This window comes from Trachypithecus francoisi, unplaced genomic scaffold (genome assembly GCF_009764315.1).
Source record: "Trachypithecus francoisi isolate TF-2019V2 unplaced genomic scaffold, Tfra_2.0 Lachesis_group0, whole genome shotgun sequence".
Lineage (NCBI taxonomy): Eukaryota > Metazoa > Chordata > Mammalia > Primates > Cercopithecidae > Trachypithecus > Trachypithecus francoisi.
Window position 1 is genome coordinate 181,615,832 of NW_022681453.1, and position 22,691 is coordinate 181,638,522.

The 22,691-nt window shown below is 45.9% G+C and overlaps 1 protein-coding gene across 1 annotated transcript in view; it reads left to right on the plus strand.

Moving 5' to 3' along the window:
- The window catches only part of TRIM71 (tripartite motif containing 71), an 81,233-nt gene that overhangs the window by 42,386 nt on the left and 16,156 nt on the right, over positions 1 to 22,691 (plus strand). The window contains exon 2 of the mRNA XM_033212908.1: positions 14,193 to 14,360. Within this exon, the coding sequence (XP_033068799.1) occupies positions 14,193 to 14,360 (168 nt within the window). The remainder of the gene's footprint in view (positions 1 to 14,192; positions 14,361 to 22,691) is intronic.

Genomic DNA, 22,691 nt, shown 5'->3' on the forward strand with positions numbered 1-22,691 from the left:
CCTTGAAATTTGAGGTATTTTGCCTTTTAAGCCTCGTTTCAGGTGCCCTACTTTTGGAGTAGAGGCTACAAATACTAACTTGAAAAGTGTTTTTAAAAATAAATCGTGGGGTTGGGCGTGCTGGCTGATGCCTGTAATCCCAGCACTTTGGGAGGCCAAGGCAGGCAGATCACTTGAGCTCAGGAGTTTTAGACCTGCCTGGCCCACATGCTGAAACCCATCTCTACTAAAAATTCAAAAATTAGCCGAGTGTTGTGGCACATGCCTATAGTCCCAGCTACTCTGGAGGCTGAGGCAGGAGAATCGCTTGAACCCTGGAGGCAGAGGTTGCAGTGAGTTCTAAGATCATGTCATTGCACTCCAGCCAGAGCAAGACTGTCTCAATAAAATAAAATAAATAAATAATCTTTTTTTTTTGAGATGGAGTCTCACTCTGTTGCCCAGGCTAGAGTGCAGTGGCTGATCTCAGCTCACTGCAGCCTCTGCCTCCCGGTTCAATCGATTCTCCTGCCTCAGCCTCCTAAGTAGCTGGGATTACAGGCATGCACCACCACAACGCCTGGCTAATTTTTTTTTTTTTTTTTTTTAAAGTAGAGACTGGGGTTTCACCACATTGGCCATGCTGGTCTCGGACTCCTGGCCTCGGGTGATCCACCCACCTCGGCCTCCCTAAGTGCTGGGATTACAGGCATGAGGTGCGATGACTTACGCCTGTGATCCAAAAACACTTTGGGAAGCCGAGGTGGGAGGAATGCTCCGGAGTTCAAGACCAGCCGGGGCAACAAAGTGAGTCCCTGTCTCTACAAAAAAATAAAAATCATTTTCTTTTTCTTTTCTTTTCTTTTGTTTTTTTGAGGCGGAGTCTCGCTCTGTCTCCCAGGCTGGAGTGCAGTGGCCGGATCTCAGCTCACTGCAATCTCCACCTCCCGGGTTCACGCCATTCTCCTGCCTCAGCCTCCCGAGTAGCTGGGACTACAGGTGCCCGCCACCTCGCCCGGCTAGCTTTTTGTATTTTTAGTAGAGATGGGGTTTCACCATGTTAGCCAGGATGGTCTCGATCTCCTGACCTCGTGATCTGCCCGTCTCGGCCTCCCAAAGTGCTGGGATTACAGGCTTGAGCCACCGCGCCCGGCCAAAAACCATTTTCTTTACAAGACTAAGCATCCCCCCGTTCCCCCGCTTTTGCACTGAAGATGTTTGCTCTGCTCTCACTCATTTTGCCTTTTACTTACAGAGAAAGATGTCAAGAAAGGCTCTGGTAATTGCTGGAATGTCTGGGGAAGATGAGGTACTGGGAGAGTGTGTCTGGCTTCTCTCTTTAATACTCTCCTTGACAGGTGCAGTTTTGGGGAATGCCATAGAAGAGCCCAGACTTGGTACTTGAGACAAATCCCTGTAATTCACAGACACGCCCCAGCACCCACTCCTCCACACCCCCACACCCCACTTGAGCCTCGGCAGTCCCCACTGCAGCACGTGCACTTCTTGCCATTCAGAGAATTCACAGAGGCCACACAGGTGCTATCTACTGCTTCCCAGGATGGGTCACTTCCCAATTGAAAAGTTACTCCCTGTGAGCAACTCTGTATTAAAACAAAATTTCTATAGTAATATCTTTCTGGCGGCCCCTCCCCCCCCCACACACACTTTTTTTGGGCGGAGAGTAGGCATTGCCTAGAAAGGTAAGCGGCTCTAAGCCTTATCAATGGATGGGACAGTAACCTTGATTCACTAACCCTAATCAAGACAGAAGGCAACTAAGTAACGCAGGGGACAAGGACACAAGATGATGGAACTTGCAGAGAGGAGGGAAATGTTAGGTTGTGTTAAAGGTAGAAAGCATGACTAGTAATATTTACTAACAGTTTTTATTACTAGTGTATTCTCATCTAAGTCTATTTCTGCTTCTCTTCTCAGGATAGTTTTACCCAGGTGATGAGTGCCTTCCCTTGCTTTAAAAAAATCTGCCTTTCTACACTATCTCAGCCACATGGGCGATTGAAACCTACTTAGCTTCTTTAGGAACTGAAATGGTTTCAGGTGTACACTGTTGCCCGCTGTTTCAGAGGCGAGGACTGAGTTACATGGCCACCTACAGAGTCTGACCATTTTTTAAATGTCACCCCCAAAGTACCACTGACTCTTGTCCATAGCACAACAGATTAAAACCGTGCCTTGCTTTTGCAACCTTGGAGGCAGCCGGAAAACTTGTATGTCTACGTCCAAATCTGTCTTTTCGTGTCCAGTTTAAAAATATATAATTTACATGGGCAGTGATCTCAGTGTTGGAACAAATCTCTTTTATTTGCTGCTGGAAGCTGCATGGGCCACTCATTAATACATCAGAGGTCAGATGCATGCCGGGGCAGCAGCTGGGACACTAATGATTTCATACGGCTTTGTATGACCGCTGGCTGCCTGTGGTGCTGTAAATCGGGACTCAGGGTTCTAATTTTTTCAAAACCTCCAGGGAGGTTGCCTCTTGCGAGATAGAACTTAAGATAATATTTATAGTAGAGGGCAAAGGAAAAATAATACCTAATGGGAACATTGTGGAAAAAATGGTAGCAACCTATTAGAAGTAAATTATGTGGGGCCATTGGAGTTAACTCATTTATAGGCTCCATGAGTATTTTATTAGGTCCTTAGCTATGAAGAGTGCTGCGCTGTGGCCAGGCTCCAAGCATCACCCCCTCAACACTTAGGTTGCCAGTGGAAGGATTCTCCCCTCACTTTTGGGAGGGAGGAGTAGAATTGAATCCCCCCTGCCTTTTTTTTCAGCCGGTCTTGGTGTGTCTCCCAGACCGAATGCAGTGGTGCATACATGGCTCACAGCAACCTCAAACTCTTGGGCGGGCTCAAGCCATCCTTCTGCCTCAGCTGTGACTATAGGCATGCGCCACCGTGCTTGGCTAATGTTTATTTTTTTTGTAGAGACAGGGTCTTACTTTGTTGGCCAGGCTAAGTGTAGATTTTGAGTTTTGATGATTTATATATACCTGTGTGATCAGTCCTCCCCCATCAAGATACAGATTATTTCCCTCACTCCAGAAGGATTCCCTTGGGGTCCCTCCAGTTCATCTCCCTTCTCACCTGCAACTACTATTGTGATTTCTTCGCGTTTAGTTTTATCTTCGTATGTTAATAAATGGAGTTATGCAATGTATTCTCTTGATTTTGGCTTTTTTTCACCAGTCTAGTGCCTTTAAGCTTCTTGTCTGTAGGTATATTTATTTATTTATTTATTTTTTGTTTGTTTGTTTCGTTTTTTGAGACGGAGTCTCACTCTGTCACCCAGGCTGGAGTGCAGTGGTGAGATCTTGGCTCACTGCAGCCTCTGCCTCCTCAAGCAATTCTCCTGCCTCAGCTTCCTGAGTAGCTGGAACCACAGGTGCCCGCCACCAGGCCTGGCTAAAGTTATATATTTTTAGTAGAGATATAAATATCTCTACTAAAGGGGTTTCACTATGTTGGCCAGGCTGGTCTCAAACTCCTGACTTCAAATGATCCACCCACCTCAGCCTCCCAAAGTGCTGGGATTACAAGCTTGAGCCACCATGCCCGAACTTCTTGTGTGTAATTACTGACGAACATCCTATTGTGTGGATGTACCACGGTGTATGTTGGTGTGGAAGTTTTGTTTTTACTTTTAAACATCCAAGACTGATTGATTGAGACAGGATTTCTGTCACCCAAGCTAGAGTGCAGTGGAATGATCATAACTTGCTGTAACTTTGAACTCCTTGGGCTCAAGCCATCCTCCCACCTCAGCCTTCTGGGTAGCTAGCAAGTTTTATTTAAGTAAACATATTTATTTGTTCAAAACTGTGTTTGGGAAGCAGTAATCCAAAACACAACTCTGGCATTTTCTAAGCCGTCACTCAGCATTGTGTAGTGTAACTTGGATCTGTTAGAGGATACCCCAAGCACAGGTGTGGCACTCGCCACCCTCAGAAGATGCCCTTTTGCTGCAGAGCTTTCAGGAAATGTGTGAGAGACTGAAGGCGGTGGGCCATGAGTTTGCCTCAAGCTGTCTGGGGTGGGTGCCAGCCCAAAAAGCAGATTCTGATCTGGGAGGCAAATAAGTCCAAAGTGCCTAGGGAGCTGGTGCCCTCTGGGTTTGCCAGAGGCAGAGTTTGGAGAACATGTTGTTTATTCGAGATCCCCTGCTTTGAAAGGCAGGATGCAGGATGTCAACAGGGTCCTGACACCCCAGTGCCCCCAGGGGCAGAGCACGAGTGTCTGCTGCCTGCCCTCAGGGCTCAGGCTCAGGCTCAGGTCCGGTGTAGGATGGAAAGTCTGGGTAAAGGAAATGGCAGGCATTCCCCCACTTGGCATATGTATTGTCCCACAGTTGGTATTTTGCAACATCATGATTATACTTTTAAATATTAAGTGGTGTGTGTGTGTGTGTGTGTGTTTGTGTGTGTGTGTTCACAAAGGCCTGGAGAAGTGCTAATTTTAGCTCAACGTGGGAGGTGCCTGTCATTTTCCCTGCCGGAATCTCCTTTTACCTCGACCTCTGCCCCTTATGACTCACCTGGAGGATTGCTCCTGCCTTGTAAAACTCATTGTAGCAGGGCCAGCCGGGCCTGTAATCCCAGCACTTTGGGAGGCCGAGACGGGCGGATCACGAGGTCAGGAGATTGAGACCATTCTGGCTAACATGATGAAACCTCGTCTCTACTAAAAATACAAAAATTAGCTGGGTGTGGTGGCACGCGCCTGTAGTCCCAGCTACTCAAAAAAAAAAAAAAAAAAATCCTGAAAGCATCATGTTTTAGCAATAAGTCATGTTGTACATGGTGGCTCACACCTGTAATCCCAGCACTTTGGGAGGCAGAAGAGGGCCGATCACTTGTTGACCAGCCTGGCCAACATGGTGAAACCCTGCCTTTACCATAAACAAAAAAATCAGTGTGGTGGCAGGCGCCTGCAATCCTAGCTACTCGGGAGGCTGAGGCAGAACACACTGAACCCAGGAGGCAGAGGTTGCAGTGAGGCAAGATCATGCCACTGCACTCCAGCCCAGGAGACAGAGCATGACTCCATCTCAAAACAAAACAAACAAGCAAAACAAAACAAAAAAAGGGTCCTGACGCGGTGGTTCACGCCTGTAATCCTAGTACAGGCGCATGCCTGTAATCCGTCTCAAAAAAGAAAAAAAAAAAAAATCCTGGAAGCATCATGTTTTAACAGTAAGTTATGTTGTACATGGTGGCTCACGCCTGTAATCCCAGCATTTTGGGAGGCTGAGGTAGGCAGATCACTGAAGGTCAGGATTTGAGACCAGCCTGGCCAACATGGCAAAACTCATCTCCACTAAATATACAAAATATACAAAATAGCCAGGCGTGGTTACAGGCATCAGTCATCTTAGCTACTTAGGAAGCTGGGGCAGGAGAATCGCTTGAACCCAGGAGTTGGAGGTTGCAGTTAGCTGAGATCACCCCACTGCACTCCAGCCTAGGGGACGGAGCGTGATTCTGTCACAAAAAAACAAACAAAACCAAAAAAACACCCAAAAAACCCACTGCAGCAGCCTGCAGAGGTCAGAATCACAGAAAACTACAAACACGAGTTACACCACCCTTTCTCAGGCCACGCTGTGCGCTCGGGGTTAGGTGGCAGCGAGAGACATATTCCTGAAAGTGCTTTGTCTGACTCTGCCAAAACTGGTCGAAGGCGTTTGCTGTGCTGCCCAGGGCATTGTTCTTATCTGGGTTTTCATCTTCCTTAAGAGAGTCATTGCTGGGGGAAAATGATTTTCTTCCAGGATGAACTCATTTTCACACTTTTAATAGTTCTGATAGTTCCTGTGAGCCACAAATGGGGCTGTTTCTCTTTTTATCAAGTCAGCAAGTAAGCTCAGCCAAATTCCAGCATTCAACTCTGTAAACAGAATTTAGTCACTTTCATTATCTGGGCCTTTTAATTTGCTAGGTTTTGTTGTTGTTGTTTTTAAGACAGAGTCTGACTTGTTCTGTCACCCAGGCTGGAGTCAGTGTCGAGATTTTGGCTCACTGCAACTTCTGCCTCCTGGGCTCAAGCAATTCTCCTGCCTCAGCCTCCTGAGTAGCTAAGATGACTGATGCCTGTCACCACGCCTGGCTATTTTGTATATTTAGTGGAGATGAGTTTTGCCATGTTGGCCAGGCTGGTCTCAAAACTCCTGACCTCCAGTGATCTGCCTGCCTCAGCCTCCCAAAGTGCTGGGATTACAGGTGTGAGCCACCACGCCTGGTCAATGCTTTGTATTTTATGTATGTTACTAGTAAGAGCTGTGTGCTCAGAGAAACACCCAGACATGGTGGTGTGCTACTAGAGTATGCTGAGGCTCTGAGCTCTGTGAGACTTTGGACAGGGCCATGTTAATGGAAAATAGTTCAGGGACTGGTGAAGCTGGACCCTTGGACTTCACCAAGGACCTGTGTGATTCTGGGGCCTGGTCCCACAAGCAGGGGAGCAGGTGATAGGAGAAGGAACTATTCAGCATTTGTGGAAGCCTTGTAGAATGGTGCATTGGGGGAGCAGGGGCTTGCTAGATGTGGTTGGTTGGCTGCTGTTGGGGAGGAGTAATGGTAACTGTTGGGGGAGCAGCAGTCGGTAGTGAAGAATTTTTGAAGAAAATTAGGGAGGAAGGGAGCATGGTGTGGCTTTTGGAGTCACATAAAAACTTTTAAGTGAACAAATGCTAACAGATGACATTTTATGACTGTCAAACTATGCTTCTCCCTGGGCACCAGCAGTTGCGGTGAGTTCAGATGCAGAGGTAACAGCATCCCTCTCTGATTTCAAGTTTTCCTTTCAAATTGCCTTGTCCATGGAGCCTAAACATTTAAATTGGTGATGAGTAGATGCCTCTGACCCCACTTGACGCTGTTCTTAGACACTCCCACTTTCACCCTCCCCCCCCTCCCTTTAGATCTTCTCGTGTTATATTGCTTATTTAGTCTGGGAATGAATCTTGTTGCGACAGACAGTATTACGTGTGTGCATTTCTTACCTTAACCTTTGAGGTCAGTTGAGCCTCATCCTTCAAAATTTCAGATTTTAGAAAGTTAATACTGTGCATTTACATAACATTATTTTTGCAGTGAAATACATAAAAATTTACTAAATGATATTAGGTAAAAATGATTAATCCTTTTCACAGCAGTTCCAGTTTTTAAAATTGTTTTACTGACAACTTTGTGTGTGTATGTGTATGTGTGTGTATATATACATAAATATTTTTGAGACAGGATCTCGGGCTCTGTGGCCTAGGCTGGAGTGCAGTGGTTCGATCATGGCTCACTGTAGCCTTCATCTCCTGTGTTCAAGTGATCCTCTTGTCTTGGCCTCCCAAAGTACTGGTATTGTAGACCCAAACCAGCATCCCCAGCCAAAAATCTTATATATTTATTGTGTACAACATGTTTTGAACTCCGTATGCATTGTAGAGTATGTATGTTGAGCTCATTAACATGCATTGCCTCACATATTTATTGTTTTGTGGTGAGAATACATAAAAATGTACTCAGCCATTGTCAAAAATACTATAATAACTATAGTACCTTGTTGTACATGAGTTTTGCTGCCAAATAGTATATGGAAAAACTTTTGTATTCCAGAGCATTGTTTTGGATTTTGGAGTTGCAGAAAGGGGATTGTGGGCCTCGGGGTTGTGTGTGTGTGTGTGTGTGTGTTTTAATTCCTAACACCCCTCTTCCTTTTTATTGCCTGAGATTCCTTCAATTTGTAGAGATACCATGAAGCAGCCCCGCTTAATCTATTTAACAGACGCTACTGAGACTGCCAGAACATAACACAAGACTTTTTCCTTGGACTGCTCCTCTTCTAGGCGCCTTTTCGGTGTTGGCACCCATCAAAGCCTTCTACCCAGGCAGAAGCAGATCTTAACTCCAGTCCCAACTGTGAACTGTGTCCATACTGACTGCCTCTCCTGGCATCCCCTGCTGGCCTTTTGTGTTTGGTTGTGTTGAGAACAGAAACTGGTACTTTGCCCTTCACATGGGTAAAGGTTGACCTAACTGAAAAGAATTTGGTAATTCTTACTATCCAAGCTTGCAAGTAGGTTCCCCCAATAACCATTATATCAAGTGAGGTAACAATTGAATATATTACCAAATTGAAAGCTAGGGTTTCTGTAAAGAACAAGGATGTTAACTGTGGCATTGCTTGTGATTTTTCAAAAATCAGGAAACAGTTTTAAAATTTTATTAGTATATACTGACAGTACATTCATATAGCAGCATACCATGCAGCCATTCAGAAAGCCAGGCATCTCTGCATGGAGTAACCCAGAACATTCAGAACGAGTTAATATAATTAAGAGAAACTTTTTTGTCTTAAAAAATTCAATCATGTCTAGAATATAGCTTTTTTTTTTCATGGTTAAAGTGGAGACAATTGAGCAAGACATTAGGGATATTTTTTTAAAAACTGTTTGCTTGTATTACTTTCTGCATTTGAACAAATACTTGTTACCTAGCTAAATAAAAAAGGTTTTGGAAACGCTCCTTCCCCATACCCCCACTAAAAGTAAGGCTAATTTGTCTGCAGCGGGGGGCCTCTCTTGTCTTTAACTGGTGAGCACTGTGTATGAACTGGGTCCCTATTCCTGTCTCCTATTTGTCCAGGCCACCGTTGTGGGGCAGCACGTGGCCAGAGCTACAGGAGAGGCTTCTGCTGAGGGTTAGGACTGAGGGTTTGAGCACAAGCACTCAGTCTGTCTAAGTCAAGTAAAGCTTCGTTTTAATATTACTTAATAGACATGTTTTGTGGCTAGACTTTACCCCTTTCAACTTGGCTTACCATTTTTAAAACGAATCCTCTGTTGTCCCACCTGAGAACCTGCAGAGTAACACACACAGGTAAGGCTTCTTGTGGGCCTCATTTGCTTCTGGAATTGGTTGTTGCCTCCACTTCTGTAGTGGGAAAGTCAGAAACCCTCTGGGGTGGGTGGAGATCGAGCCAGGCGTCACGGTTCAGCCTTGGTTTGTGGGAGGCCAAGTAAATGTCCTCAGTCATTTTAAGGGATATTGAACTAATCTTTAAAAAGTTTACAGCAGTTTATGTATTTTAGTTGAGACATTTTGATGAACTTAAATGGCGATCTGGGCCTTCATCCTTTCAGCTTACATTCTTCACTGATACAGGTAGTTGTATTTTAAACCTCAAGCTCATTTTTTGAGATGTGTGGGGCTCCAACAGAAGTCCCTTGGTGTGTGTGTTCTTGTTGGGCCACAGATAGTGAGTGCAAAATCTAAATTCCAGAGGCCTGGGTGCGTGTGCATTTGCATGTGCACACGTGCGTGCACACACGTTCATTAACAAAGCATTTTATTTAAACACTCGCTAAGATACAAACATGCGTATTTTGTATTTTTATTTATTTTTCCTTTAACCTCCCTCCGCCATTCCCCCCCACCCCCCTCCCAGTCCCCCGCCCGTTCCTTTCCTGCTGGGCTCACATTCCTAGGTCTTTGTCTCTGCCTGGTATTTTAGAAATTTTGGGAGAGGAAGGCAATGGGTGGGACGTTCTGGAAGCTGGGGGCAGGGAAGAGTGTGGTCACTTGCAGGGTCAGAGGTCAAGCCTCCTCCATTTAGCTGGGGCAGCCGGATTGTCGCCAGGCCCGAGGGGGCGTGTCTGTGCATCTGCCCGGGAAGCCCCAAACAGGCCCTGGAATTCCTGCTGCTAGACGACCTGTTCTTCCCAGTCCCTTCCCCCCTTTCCCGGGAGCCACTGTTCATGGCTACTCCCACATTTCTGGCTATAGGACCCTCCACACAGTTCCAGTTTATTCCCTTAAAAATAATTTTACATCTGTTTCAGAGATAATTGCACCCATGCACATCCTTACCTATCGATTGTTTTAACAGCTCTAAAATTGTGCTTTTTCAGTCTCAGAAATTGTGGTTAGATGAAACGTGGAGCTTCTAAATGAAGCGTGAAATCTTACCAAAGTTTTGTTCCAACTTTTAGCTGGAAGGTTTATAAAAGTGGATTTCATTTTATAGTTTTTGGACAATGCATTCTTTTAAAAATTCATTGTTTACTAATTACGAGCACATTGAGGCCATTCTTTTACTCACTGGTAGCTTTTTATTATCAACCGTTTGGGTGCTCCCCGCCCCCATCTCTGTTGCAGGCAGCCTGGAGCTGTGAAAGCACTGGCTTTTCTGAAAGCACAGTGTGTTCTGGGTACTTAGAACTGCATCGATCCAGCTGGGCGCGGTGGCTCAAGCCTGTAATCCCAGCACTTTGGGAGGCCGAGACGGGTAGATCATGAGGTCAGGAGATCGAGACCATCCTGGCTAATATGGTGAAACCCCGTCTCTACTAAAAAACTAGCCGGGCGAGGTGGCAGGCGCCTGTAGTCCCAGCTACTCGGGAGGCTGAGGCAGGTGAATGGCGTGAACCCGGGAGGCGGAGCTTGCAGTGAGCTGAGATCCGGCCACTGCATTCCAGCCTGGGCCACAGAGCGAGACTCTGTCTCAAAAAAAAAAAAAAAAAAAAACTGCATCGATCCTGTATAAAATGATACCAGGCAGGGATTGCATTCAGAGACCCCTTTCATTTGTCTATCTGGGCTCTCAAGGCTGGTCATGGGAGGGCTCTGGTGTCGGCTAAGGGCACCCTGCCTGCCTTTCGCTGCCATCACCGCCCACTACCTGCTCTGACCAGGATTTTTTTTCCTGGACACTGCATCTGCAGAGTCTTTTAAAACCTACCATTCATGGGGCATTGCAAATGTCCAGCATCATCCAGGTTCTGTGTTTTAAGGTTGATCCAAACCTAAGAAAAATCATCTTAATTCTTTATAGTTGCACAGTTGGAGTCTGGAGTGGCCACCCTGGCTCAGCCCAGAACTTGTTTTGTTTTGTTGTTGCTGTTTGTTTGCACTCTTAGCCCGTGTTGCCTAGGCTAAGTTCATTGCCATGGTCACGGCTCACTGCAGCCTCGACTTCTTGGGCTCAAGGGATCCTCCCACCTCAGCCTCCCAAGAACAGGAATGAGCCACCACGCCCAGCTAATGTTTGTAGTTTGGGCCAAGTGCTCCTCTAGCCTCGGCTTCTCGAGGAGCTTGGACTACAGGCATGAGCTGCCATGTCCAGCTACTAGAACTTAATTTTGAAGCTCTTTAGTTTCTGTTGTCAAGCCTCTGTAGATAGGCTTTCTGGGGTGGAAGGAAGGGGTCTCTGGAAGTACCTAGTCAGGACCCTTTTTTTTTTTTTTTTTTTTGAGACAGAGTCTCATTCTGTCGCCCAGGCTGGAGTGCAGTGGCCGGATCTCAGCTCACTGCAAGCTCCGCCTCCCGGGTTCCCGCCATTCTCCTGCCTCAGCCTCCCGAGTAGCTGGGACTACAGGCGCCCGCCACCTCGCCCGGCTAGATTTTTGTATTTTTTAGTAGAGACGGGGTTTCACCGTGTTAGCCAGGATGGTCTCGATCTCCTGACCTCGTGATCCGCCCGTCTCGGCCTCCCAAAGTGCTGGGATTACAGGCGTGAGCCACCGCGCCCGGCCAGTCAGGACCCTTTTTTTTTGTTTCACAGATGAGACTGAAGCCCAGACAGGTCAAGAGAAATGACTGGACAAGAGGGTTCCATAGCCAGGTTGTGCCAGGCTCAAGTTTACAGCCTGAGGTTCTTTTCTACTCACTAGCCATGGAGATGAGAGCAATGTAGGTAGTTACAATTTGCAAGAGCCTCTTATCCGAAAGAAGCAGGAGAGTGCCATTCAGTCCACACAGCTGTCTTGAGGGAAAGACAAGGGATGTGTTCTCAAGGTTGCTTAGCGGTTAGAAGCAGGGAGACCACCCGAAGGTTTAGTGGCATGTTTTATTCACATGTAAAAGAGACTTTTCTGATGGAAGGTTTTTCACACTTCACATCAGCATAGGAGTGATCCCTTCACTCCCTTGACAAATGGAGAGAGCAAAGGAAAGGAATGTAGTTCAAGCTGGTAGAATTGCTTTAGCGCCATGTCGTAAAAAGGGATCGGCCAGGAATTTTTCCTGAATGTATCCAGCTCAGCATCTTTTGGTTAGTATTTATACTTGAGAATTTTAGATTTAAAAGATTATTAGGATTAGATAATCTCTAAAGGATGGATCAGCTTAAAAAGCAACTGACTTAAAGGAGGCAAGTTGCTGTTGCCTGGTTTCAGTCTGCCACTATTGCTGGCAAAGCACTGCAGTGATCAAAACTGGCAGGAAAGTTGCAAACCTTACCACATTTCCCTTGTATAAAGTAGGATCTGGGCCAGGTGTGGTGGCTCACGCCTGTAATCCCAGCACTTTGGGAAGCCGAGGTGGGTGGATCACAAGGTCAGGAGATGAGACCATCCTGGCTAACACAGTGAAACCCCGTCTCTACTAAAAATACAAAAAAATTAGCTGGGCCTGGTGGCGGGCGCCTGTAGTCCCAGCTACTTCTGAGAGAACGGCGTGAACCCGGGAGGCAGAGCTTGCAGTGAGCGGAGATCATGCCACTGCACTCCAGCCTGGGGAACAGAGTGAGACTCCATCTCAAAACAAACAAACAAATAAAATAGGATCCATAAAACCTGATGGTTATAGCAGAACTGTTTACAAAAGTAAAAACACAATATCCTAAATCTTTCCTTTTTCCTGTTTCTGAAATTGTAAAGTTTCTGGAGAACCAATTTAACCCATGCTAGATCACACACTTCCCTATTAACTCAGTTAGCCCTGAGTAGAGTAACTGTGTGCTTGACTGAACCAGTTAGGGGGAGCATTTTTCTAGTGGACACATTTTATGCAAAGATTTTGGTTATTAATAAGCATCTTGGAGAAGGAAAGAAGCAGCAGTCTCCCTCTGTTTGCCCTCTCGGTTTGGAGCTCTCCACCTAAGAAAACTTTCTGGGCCGCTTCCAAGCCTTCTCCCCATCTGTGTCTCCCACAACACTTCTGCCCTGCTTCTCGCCAGAATGAGCTTCTATTCAGTCTGCGCGGAATCGCTTGGAATCTAGCATCCTGGATCTCCACCATACCTAGCAAGGTGCTTTGTACTGGGGATGAGAGAGCCAGTGTCACCTGTGTTGGACCCAGCTTTGCCAAAGGCTCATGTTGGCTTCCCTGCTGTGTCTTTGCTAACACTGTTCTTGAGCACCCCCCAACTCCTGTTTTCCCCCGGGGATGAAGTGTGGTGGTGTATTTGTGGAAGAATCCCCCTTGCATACTGCTTCCCTGCCTGTTGCATGTTAGCTAGCTAGCTTCCCCTCATGCCCAGGTGTACCAGAGGCAGATTTAAACTCTGCTCTTGAAAGCAATCCAGCAAACATTTACAGAGTGGTGCTAAGTGCCCTGCTCTGTGGAGAGATACACAGTAATGAGACTGGCCCAGTTTCTGTGCCAAGGAGTTTTCTCTCTCGAGAGCTCCTTGTTTATTAGCAGGTAAAGGTTGTGCCAACCCTTTCTCTCCCCGCCCCCCTCTCTCTCTCACTCCCTCCCAGCGTGCTGGGCCCCAGGGAAGTGTAGAACATCACATAAAGCAGTTCTGTCAGCACTGGCTGCCTCCCAGGTTCAACTCCTTGGAATAACTTGGCATGAAGAAGAAAGACAAGGAGCTGGCTGACCTTACCACTAGCTTTTTGCCTTCGTTCCAGAAACTTAAGCCTGTGAGCTTGCTTGAGTGCCTGGGAGAACCATGCTTTGCACTTTGCACTTTGCATTACAAGCTGTGGTGTGAGGATGGTTGTTACTGGCTCTTAACCTTGCTTTACATATCTAGGCTAAAGCAGCAAAGGAAACTCTTCTGGTATATTCTTACATCCAGGCTACCAACACAACTTAACAACTTTTCTGGATAATGAAGCTAAGATTCAGGGGAAACTCTCGTGCCGGGAGGTTTTTGTTTTGTTTGGTTTCTGCCTTTGAAGTGTCTCTGTTACAGTTCTGAGTGAGACTAGAGTGGGATGTGGCATTCAGTTGTGTTCCCCGCCTCCATTCCCCCTTGATTTGGGGCAGAGAGAGTGGGAGAAAAAGGAAAGCAGATAGTTTTAGTTATGTTTGCAGTTACTTCGCTGCTGTCTTTCCCTGTGGGGTGTGCTTGCTCATTTGGAAGCTGGTGGTTCGGTTGTGGGATCCAGGGCCCTCCAGTTGCTGTCTTCCCTCCTCCTCGCGTCCTGTATCTCTATTTATGCCTGTCCTCTCTCTGGTCACCAGGTGCTGCACCTGTACTGTGACACTTGCTCTGTGCCCATCTGTCGTGAGTGCACAATGGGCCGGCACGGGGGCCACAGCTTCATCTACCTCCAGGAGGCGCTGCAGGACTCACGGGCACTCACCATCCAGCTGCTGGCAGATGCCCAGCAGGGACGACAGGCAATCCAGGTGAGCCTTCCCTACCCTTCCGCAGTTCCCATGTGAATCGGGTCCCCCTTTCTGTCAGGTGGTATGGACAGACATTTGGGGCAGATTCCAGTGTGGGGGGTGGAATAGTGACCCAGATGAGCTCAGGTGACATCCCTGCAGCAGCGATCCCTTTAGGGGTTCTGGCAGTCTTGTGAAGATGTCAAGGAAATGTCCAAAGTTACTGGTCAGATTTCTAAGCACCTAACCTGGGTCCTAGCATACCACCTGCACGTGTGCCACCTAGCTGCCTCCCGAAATCAGAGCGGACATTGGCACTCCCAGCCAGGACCGCAGAAAGGCTGGGTGCTTAATGCTTACTAGTATTATATATATTATATATAATATATATATTATGTATATATAATATATAATGTATATATAATATATATTATATAATATATATATTATGTATATATAATATATAATGTATATATATATATATTATATAATATATAATATATATTATGTGTGTATATATATATATGTTTTTTGAGACGGAGTCTCGCTCTGTCACCCAGGCTGGAGTGCTGTGGCCGGATCTCAGCTCACTGCAAGCTCCGCCTCCCAGGTTCACGCCATTCTCCTGCCTCAGCCTCCCGGGTAGCTGGGACTACAGGCGCCGCCACGTCGCCCGGCTAGTTTTTTGTATTTTTTAGTAGAGACGGGGTTTCACCGTGTTAGCCAGGATGGTCTTGATCTCCTGACCTCGTGATCTGCCCGTCTCGGCCTCCCAAAGTGCTGGGATTACAGGCTTGAGCCACCGCGCCCGGCCTATTCTTACATTTTTTGAGATGGAGTCTTGCTCTGTCACCCAGGCTGGAGTGTAGTTGTACAATCTCAGCTCACCACAACCTCCACCTCCCGGATTCAAGTGATTCTCCTGCTTCAGCCGCTCGGGTAGCTGGGATTACAGGCATGCACCTCTGCACCTGGCTAATTTTTGTATTTTTAGTAGAAATTGAGTTTCACCACAGTGGCCAGGCTGGTCTTGAACTCCTGACCTCAGGTGATCCACCTGCCTCGGCCTCCCAAAGTACTGGGAGCTACTGAGCCCAGCCAATGCCTTTTATTTATTTTTGTTTTTGAGACAGAGTCTCACTCTGTCACCCAGGCTGGAGTGTAGTGGCGGGATATCAGCTCACTGCAACCTCTGCTTCTCAGGTTCAAGTGATTCTGCCGCCTCAGCCTCCCAGGTAGCTGGGATTACAGGTGCCTGCTGCCACTCCCGGTAATTTTTCTATTTTTAGTAGAGTTGGGGTTCCACCATGCTGGCCAGGTTGGTCTTGAACTCATCCTGACCTCAGGTGATCCACCCACCTCGGCCTCCCAAAGTGCTGGGATTACAGACGTGAGCAACCATGCCCGGCCTAATGCTTTTTAGACGGAGACCTTTATGATACAGATTTACTTATTTATATGTGAGAAATTAGTGAGCAGGAGAAGGTTGTGTGAGGTTCAGTGTCTACAGTCCTTTCCTGGATGGTAAATCCCCCGTAATTGAAACTGTTGTTTCTGTTGAATTCCTGTCAGCAGCGAGGGAGGGGCATGTGTAACTCTGAGAATTGGCAGGGTTCTCTTACATAGTTAGGTGATAGTGTGCCCGAATTGCTGTTAAATCTTGTCTGATTCAGGTGACAAGGTTTTAGGAAATCAGAAAATTGTGACGTTTTCCCTGTGTTGTAGGATACTTTGAAAGTCAAGAAAAGTTGTTCACCCTCTAGGAGAAATAACATAGGAACCATTTTAGAATATTTATATAAGTGAATTGTTTTAAAAGTAAGATTCTGGCCAGGTGCAGTGGCTCACGCCTGTAATCCTAGCACTTTGGGAGGCCGAAGTGGGTGGATCACTTGAGCTCAAGAGTTCGAGGCCAGCCTGGGCAACATGGGGAAACCCTACAAAAAGTACAAAAATTAGCTGGGCGTGGTGTGACACTCGCCTGTAATCCCAGCTACTTGTGGGACTGAGGTGGAAGGGTCGCTTGAGCCCCAAAGGTGGAGGTTGCAGTGAGCCAAGATTATGCCAGTGCACTCCAGCCTGGGCAACAGTTAAGAGCCTGTCTCGAGAAAGAAAAGAAAAGAAAAAAAACCCTGTTTTGAAAGTGCTAAAGAATTGAGATCATGTGTCTTACAGAAGAGGGAGGATTTGATTTAGTAAGTTTCTCAGCCGCTATCACATTCCCATGCATGATACTGAAACAGTCTTTTCTGATGAGTCAGATTTTATGATGTTCAGATAATAAAACTGGAAGTTTGAGAGACTTTCTGGAATGACTCATCCTGTCATTGTTACACCAGTATTGTTCGTCGTCTTTAAAATGCCTTGAGTGTCTCTGTGTTGCTCTTCTCTTTTGTCAGTGTCTTCACCTGTGCGTCATTCTGTTGTGTATCAGTGCATCTGTCCCTGCGGATGAGGTGGTTTGTGTCTTTCATTTTATGCCACGGCAGTTAGGACCTTGACAAACAAATGCCTTACCCTGCTGGTGTCTCCTCAGCACCGGTGCCCAGCCTTCACTGTGGCTCATACCTATAATCCCAGCACTTTGGGAAGCCGAGCTGAGTGGATCATCTGAGGTCAAGGAGTTTGAGACCAACCTGGCCAACATGGTGAAACCCTGTCTGTACTAAAAATACACAAATTAGCCAGGCGTGGTGGCGGGCGCCTGTAGTGCCATCTACTCAGGAGGCTGAGGGAGAATTGCTTGAACACAGGAGGCAGAGGTTGCAGTGAGCCGAGATCGTGCAACTGCACTCCAGCCTGGGTGACTGAATGAGACTCCACCTCAAAAAAGCAAACAAAAAGAGCCACTGGTGTCTAGGTCTGAACTCTAGATTGTGTTATGATTTTATTATGCTCTTACTGTTTTAGGAGATCGAAAACACTTGGAGAATTATTGAGAGAATGCTGGTACTCTCTGTGCTTAGTAGGAAAAGCCACTGTGGGGGAGAAAAATGACTTGTGGCCAGGCGCGGTGGCTCAAGCCTGTAATCCCAGCACTTTGGGAGGCCAAGACGGGCGGATCACGAGGTCAGGAGATGGAGACCATCCTGGCTAACACGGTGAAACCCCGTCTCTACTAAAAAAATATAAAAAACTAGCCGGGCGACGTGGCAGGCGCCTGTAGTCCCAGCTACTTGGGAGGCTGAGGCAGGAGAATGGCGTAAACCCAGGAGGCGGAGCTTGCAGTGGGCTGAGATCTGACCACTGCACTCCATCCAGCCTGGGCGGCAGAGCGAGACTCCGTCTCAAAAAAAAAAAAAAGAAAAGAAAAAAAAGAAAAATGACTTGTAACAATTTGCTGGAGACTTAAGGAGAGCACCCAACAAATCATGAGTGGTTAACATGGTGAAATCTCAGAGAAATGGAAATTCAGAATTTCTGTGGAGAGAAAAGAGTGTGGGGAAAATAGAGTCAGCTGTATAAGTAGTGAGAACCTAGGCATAAATCCTAGAGGTATGATCTACATGTTAGTTGAAAGTGTGTGCGCAACGTTAATCTGAATTCTAGATCATGGGGATTTTGGGTAGAGGCATTTTAGATCTGTTAATCTATAAGGCCACAGCCAGGTACACTACATAGATTGTGATTTCCTAGAAGGTTTTTGTTTGTTTAACCATAACTTGTGTGTGTTTAGCATCCTTAAGTCTTGTTCTGTCACCCAGGTTGGAGTACAATGGTGTAATCTCGGCTCACTGCAACCTCCGCCTCCCAGTTTCAAGTGATTCTCCTGCCTCAGCCTTCCTGAGTAGGTGGGATTACAGGCACCTGCCACCACTCCCGGCTAATTTTTATATTTTTAGTAAGAGACGGAGTTTTACCATGTTGTTGGCCAGGCTGGTCTCGAACTCTTGACCTCAGGTGATCCACCCGCCTCGGCCTCCCAAAGTGTTGGGATATCAGTTGTGAACCACCGCGCCTGGCCTTTATTATTATTATTATTATTATTATTATTATTTTAAGAGACAGGATCTCTCTTTGTCGCTCAGCTAGAGTGCAGTGGTGCCATCATAGCTCACTGCAGCCTTAAACTCCTGGGCTTTTAGGCGATCGATCCTCTTTCCTTGGCCTCCCACATAGCTAGGACTACAGGTATGCTCCACCACGCCCAGCTAATTTTTGTATTTTTTGTAGAGATGGGGCTCGCTTTGTTGTCTAGGCTGATCTCAAACTCCTGGCTTCAAAGGATCTTTCACTTTGGCCTCCCAAGGCGCTGAGATTAAAGGCATCAGCTACCTTGCCCAGCCTGACAATTTCTTAAAATGTAACACAAGTCTTCATCCCTTCATTTTTCTCATGAGATTGCAACAATTCAGTCACATCTTCAGACTCCACTTCTAATTCTAGTTCTCTTTGTATTTTCACCACATTTGCAGTGACTTCCTCCACTACTTCTTTCTGCTACAAGAAGTTGATCCCAACCCTAATGGATGACCTTGAGTTCAAGATTCAAGGTCATCCATTAGGGTTGGTATCAGCTTCTTCAAACATTCTATTAATGTTGATATTTTGACCTCTACCCATGAATCACGAATGCTCTTTTATAGTATATCCAGTTTTAGTCTATGTGCTGCCAAAGTGAGCACCACACTTGTTCTTAATGGCACCTGGAATGGTAAATTCTTTGCAGAAGAATTACAAATGAGTTTGTCCAGGCCCATCAGAGGAATCACTATCTGTAGTAGCCATAGCCTTACAAAGTTTATTTGTTAAATAATAAGACTTGAAAGTTGAAACTACTTCTTGATCCATGGGCTGTAGAGTGGATGTTGTGTTACCAGACATGAAAACAACTTTCATGTCCTCGTGCATCTCTAGCAGAGTCTCCTGGGTGAAGAGTCTTCTGGGTGACCAGGCGCATTGTCAGTAAGCGGTAATATTTTGAAAGGAATCTTTTTTTTTCAGTGGTAGGTCTGAACAGTGGGTTTAAAATATTCCACAAATTGGCCAGGCACGGTGGCACAAGCCTGTAATCCCAGCACTTTGGGAGCCCGAGGCGGGTGGATCACCTGGGGCCAGGAGTTAGAGACCAGCCTGACTAACATAGAGAAACCCCTTCTCTGCTAAATACAAAAAATTAGCCGGGCATGGTGGCTCATGCCTGTAATCCCAGCTACTTGGGAGGCAGAAGCAGGAGAATTGCTTGAACCCGGGAGGCAGAGGTTGCAGTGAGCCAAGTTTGCGCCATCGCACTCCAGCCTGGGCAACAAGAGTGAAACCCCGTCTCAAAAAAATAAACAAATAAATAAAAATTTTAAAATTCCATAAACCATGCTGCAGACAGGCATGCTGTCATCCAGGCTTTGTTGTTCCATTTGTAGAGGGCAGGCACAGTAGATTTAGCATAATGCTTAGGGGGCCTAGGATTGTCAGGATGGGTAATGACTGTTGGCTTCACCTTAGTCACCTGCTACATTAGTCCCTACCAGGAGAACCAGCCCGTCCATTGAAGCTTTGAAGCCAGGCTTTGACTTCTGAAGCTATGAAAGTCCTAGATGGCATCTTCTTCCAATATAAGACTATCTCTTTCCAATATCAGGCTGTGTCCTTCCAAAAAAAGTCTCCTTCTAAAAAAATGTCTTAAGTCTGTTGTTTAGCTGTCTTCATCAATTACCTTAGCTTGTTCTTCTGGGTAACTTGCTGCAGCTTCTATATCAGCACTTGCTGTGTGTCACCTTACACATACATGTTTTGGAGATAGCTTGTTTTCTTAAACCATATCAGCCAGCCTCTGTTAGCTTCAAACTTCTGCAGCTTCCTCATCTCTCACCCTTCATAGCATTGAAGAGTTAGGGCCCTGCTCAGGAAGGATTAGACTTTGGCTTAAGGAGATGTTATGGCTGGTTTGATCTTTTCTCCAGATCATTAAACTTTCTTCATATCAGCAATAAGGCTGTTTTGCCTTATTACTGTTTGAGTGTTCACTGGAGTGAACTTCTAATTTCTTTCAAGAACTTTCTTTTGCAATCAGAGCTTTAATCGTTTGGTGTGAGAGGCCTAGCTTTCAGCCTGTCTGTAGCTTTCTACTTACTTTCTTTACTAAGCTTAATCATTTTAGAATTGTGGGATCTTTTCTTTCACTTGAATACTTAGAGGCCATTGTAGGGTTACTAAGTGGCCTGATAAACGCCAAAGATCACTTGTCACAGATCAGCACACCAGATAAAGTAATAATGAAAAACTTGAAATACTACAAAAATTATCAAAGTGTGACACAGACAGTACGGGCTTTTGGGAAAATGACACCAATAGATTTGGTTGATGCAATATTGCCACAAATCTTCAATTGAAAAAAAAAAATAACTGACTGGGTACTGTAGCTCACAACTGTATCGTCAGCACTTGGGAAGCTGAGGCAGGAAGATCACTTGAGCTCAGGAATTCTAGTCCAGCCTGGGCAACATAGTGAGACCTTGTCTCTACAAAAAATCAAGGTTAGCCGGGCCTGGTGTTGAGCGTCTGTAGTCCCAGCTACTCGGGAGGATTGCTTGAGGCCTGGAGGTTGAGGTTGCAGTGAGCCAAGATTGCACCACTGCACTCCAGCCTGGGCGACAAAGCCCAAAAAAGAACATAGCAAGACTGGGCAACACAGCGAGACTGTCTCAAAAAAGAAAATGTGGGTTTTTCTTTTCTATCTATGAAGTACAATAAAATGAAGTATGGCTATAGTTTGTGATTATATTTTTTATTATTATACTTTTTGAGACAGTCTCACTGTGTTGCCCAGGCTGGGACGCAGTGACAGATCTTGGCTCACTGCAACCTCTGCCTCCCGAGTTCAGGCGAGGAGCTGGGATTACAGGCATGTACCACCACGTCTGGCTAATTTTTGCGTTTTTAGTAGAGATGGGTTTTCACCATGTTGGCCAGGCTAGTCTTGAACTCCTAAGTTCAGGTAGTCCACCCGCCTCAGCCTCCCAAAGTGTTGGGATTACAGGTGTGAGCCGCTGCGCCTGGCCAAGAATTATATTTTAGAGTGGACCACAGTAGCTCCCCATAGCCGGTATGGTCGCCTGCAAGTGTATGGGTGATGTTTGCATTCTCTTACCTTCTGACCATTGGCCTCTTTAAATACCGGTCATTATGCCACCACTGTTCTCCACAGTTGGCATCACTAATCGGTATCTGTATTCTTTCTCTTCAAAGCCAGATTTGGCTTGAGTCTCCTCCATACTGAGTGAGGAAGTGCACTGGAAAGTGCACTGATGGCGCCAGTCCAAATGGAGGCCCTCAACTTTCAAATGTTTGATTCGATCTGTTAACATCTCAAAGATGGTGAAATTTTCTCTCAAGCACCATGGTTGTTGGGTGATTTCTCTTTCCTTAGTGTGAAGTGTAATTTATCTGTTTTGGAAGTTTACCCAGCCTTTCTACATGGTCATTTCCCCCAACCCATCTGCCTTATATGTCCTTCAAATGCCCTGCTGTTAGCGCTTGGGAACTATTTCAGTAAGTCCTGGTCTGCACATCTTGGAATGCGGTGCTTGGCTGGGTCCTGCATAGTTTGGAAGGGAAACACCTCTTTTTCTACTATGCCTTGGGTAGGGCTTTTGTGACTCTCAGTCCAAGGAGTATCTTTGCATGCTTGCTGATTATTAAAATTGCAACAAAATCTTTGAATCCCCTGAACCTGTTTGAAAAATGGAAGGAACAGTTTTTATCATAAAATGTGAGTTCCAAACATGAGGGATAAGCCTGGCTAGGAGACTAGAGGAAGAGGTGAGTAGGGTAGTACACCCATTCCTGTGCAAAGGGAGTGGTTTTTTATTTGTTTGGTTTTGTTTTTGTTTTGTGAGACAGAGTTTTGCTCTTGTTGCCCAGGCTGGGCCTTTTTTTTTTTTTTCTTTTTACATTTGAAAGAAGGTAGATGTAAAAAAAAATCAGTTTGACAAGTAGTATGACATTAATATTAATAGAGAGCAGTTTGCCACCTCTACTTTCTGTTGAGGAATGATTAAGAAATGTTACAGACATAGGTTTGGTTGCCTTGGTCAAATATTAGCTTGGACACCAGTTGTGCTAATTAATAACAAATGCATCTAAAAATATAGAGGGTGCCAGTTACTAAGTTCTACTCTTCAGGCTCTAACCCTGTCACACTTTTGCCATGTGATACTGGGGCTGTGACTCTTTAAACTACATGTATGGGAAAAGGACTTCTTCCCTTTTTCTTCCAATTCATATTAATTATATTATTATCATATTATGTATTTGTTTTGAGACAGAGTCTTGCTCTGTCACCCAGGTTGGGGTGCGGTGGTACAGTCACAGCTTGCTGCAGCCTCGATCTCCCAGGACTCAAGCAGTCCTTCC